At 36.3% G+C, this 2,700-nt stretch overlaps 1 protein-coding gene across 4 annotated transcripts in view; it reads right to left on the bottom strand.

The window, feature by feature from the left end:
* Nucleotides 1-2,700, bottom strand: part of LOC106869820 (uncharacterized) — a 172,127-nt gene that overhangs the window by 31,729 nt on the left and 137,698 nt on the right. For all 4 annotated transcript variants that reach the window (XM_052968961.1, XM_014915708.2, XM_052968963.1 and 1 more), the window contains one exon: nt 200-262. In XM_052968961.1, coding sequence (XP_052824921.1) covers nt 200-262 — 63 coding nt within the window. The remainder of the gene's footprint in view (nt 1-199; nt 263-2,700) is intronic.

Raw genomic sequence — 2,700 nt, 5'->3', positions numbered from 1 at the left:
TATATATATATATATATATATATGTATATGTATATGTATATATATAAAGTATTTATTTTTCAGTTACATTTCATTTTGTTCAACCTGAAATCTCATATCTTTCTCAATTTTCTTCAATTAAACTAAACTTCTTTAAACAATTTTGAAACTTTGACACTGATTAACTAACGATAATATTTAATAGACATTTTCTACTTACCATTTCTATCTTTTGATTCTAAATTCTTAGCTTGAATAATTTTGAAGTCCACAAAAGTTTTACCTGAAATAAAAAATTATAAAAAAAAAAGTAATAATAATAATGATGATGGTGATAATTTCTTTTAATAGGTAGAAGAATGACAGATAAGAGGTCATTGCAGAGAAAAAACTTGCAAAAATGGAAAGAGGGTTTTTACTGCACCCAACCTAACAAAAACTCTTTAGGTAATGATGATGATGATTTTATTGGCGCTACTAGATTCCAGTACCCTGGGGACAATACAAAGGTAAAATACTAAAGGAAACACACAAGAAATAGTGTTAGATTTACATGAAGTAAAAGTGAGATTAGCCATAATAATATGAACTTGGACAGATTTAACAATAAATAGAAATAACAAAATAAAACAAGAAAGACTAAAATGTGAGGATAACCACATTGTATAATTAAGGGTAATCCACAGACAACCCTAAATTATCTTGACACAAAAAGGCAACTGCTTTCTCTTGACAGCAATCTGTAGCTGCTAAGTAGTTAATTTCCTCATTCTCCACCTCATGAAATTCACTGGAAGTCAATACCTTTCCCTCTGCTCTTACCTTCTTATAGCTATGCATATTGCCCTATTTTGGCTAATGTGTGCTTCCTTTACCTTTTGGTACGGTTCCAAAATAGTGCAGACCACTATGATTTCCTATATCTGAAAGCGAAATTGTGATAGCACCTGTGCCCAGCGTCGCCTTTCTGGCACTTGTGCCCGCGGCATGTGTAAGGACTTTCGAGCGAGATCGTTGCCAGTGCCCCTGGACTGGCTCTTGTGCGGGTGGCACATAAAATACACCATTTCAAATGTGGCCGTTGCCAGTACCTCCTGACTGGCCATCGTGCCAGTGGCACGTAAAAGCACCCACTACACTCTCGGAGTGGTTGGCGTTAGGAAGGGCATCCAGCTGTAGAAACTCTGCCAAATCAGATTGGAGCCTGGTGTAACCATCTGGTTCACCAGTTCTCAGTCAAATCGTCCAACCCATGCTAGCATGGAAAGCGGACATTAAACGATGATGTTATAACATACAAAAGAGAGAAAAGAAAGCAACTTTGGCAGAATAAGCATTGTAATGAAATAGTTCTGATATGTAGCCCTTTCATTTGACTATTGAATAGATGTTGCTGTACATTTTAGGGATCCAGACAGAACTAAACTAGTTATGTTTGCAACAGCTGTTAGAAAACAATAGTCAACCCTGCCATACACTTTAGACTTATCTAGATTGATCCAATGTTCACCAAAGCCAGATATAGTGTCAACCCACTCTGCAATATATCACATGAAGTGGAGGTCAATGCTGACAGATCTGCCAGAGATCACAAAGTTTGTGCATTTCTAACTATACTACTACAAGCACCAACTTCTAGGTGAATACCTCTACTAAAATTTTCAACTTTATATTAAGTAGTGTTCGGGGCTTGAGTTGTCTTTCATATCTCCTTTATTTGTTTTCTTCCCCAGTAATGTCATTACTTCTCAGCTCACACAACTTGGAATGTTCCCAGTTTGCTACTAGCTGCTAAAATTAGCAAAAAAAAAAAAATAAAAAATAAAAATCAAGCATGTGTGAATAAAATTTGTAGCTCTGAGAATTAGTTTATTGTACAGTTCCAGCAATTTTATTTACAGCACTCTGCATCCTTGGCCAAGAACTCAGGTAAATTGTCAAGGTAGGCATTGAAGTTCACAGCCTCCAGTCCATCACTCATTGCAAACAACTTGGCAAAATAATGTTGAAAATCTTAGCATAATTGCTTGGAATTGGATAGTATGTGTTTCTTGCAGTCAGTCAAATATTGCTCTGTTGCCACCAGGGTATATTGAACAGCTTTTGCTCCTTAACAGTTTAGAGCATGCACCCATGCATGAACAATACATCATTTGTGTTTTGAGGGCCATTCTTGCTACAAACATGCTATAAATGAAGCTTTTTCTGTTTGCTTCTAATCAATTCACTGGTCCGTCTTCTAATCTATTGTCCTCTATGGTTTCATCTTTACTAAAAGATTCTGCTATAATTTTCCTTTTTAGTTAAACCCACTGTCCTTTATCAATAACTGTAGCCACCATATCTGGCTGAACTAATCTGCTAATCTGATCTCTGAAACCTTTCTGTGCAAGGAAGACATGGTCTGCTTCCAATACATGGGGACCTATTTATTTACGACCACTCAAAACTGTACACAATTTATATTATACCTATCAGTTAACAAAGAAAACTCAAGTGTGACCTGGATGACATGTTGCAGTTTGTTCAAGCCCACATTGTCTATTCAGGAAATAAAGGCAACACCTGCCAGACAAATAGCAGAACAGGTTTGCGGGGTTTTTATACATCTCTCCTCTATTAGGTACATTCACACAATCACTACATCAATATATATCTAACACCAACTCAATAGATTTCAAACTTAACAACAGCAACAACTAGTGTGTGTGTGTGTGGAGG

The sequence above is a fragment of the Octopus bimaculoides genome, chromosome 6, assembly GCF_001194135.2.
Source record: "Octopus bimaculoides isolate UCB-OBI-ISO-001 chromosome 6, ASM119413v2, whole genome shotgun sequence".
NCBI lineage: Eukaryota > Metazoa > Mollusca > Cephalopoda > Octopoda > Octopodidae > Octopus > Octopus bimaculoides.
This window is presented reverse-complemented; position numbering and strand designations above follow the sequence as displayed.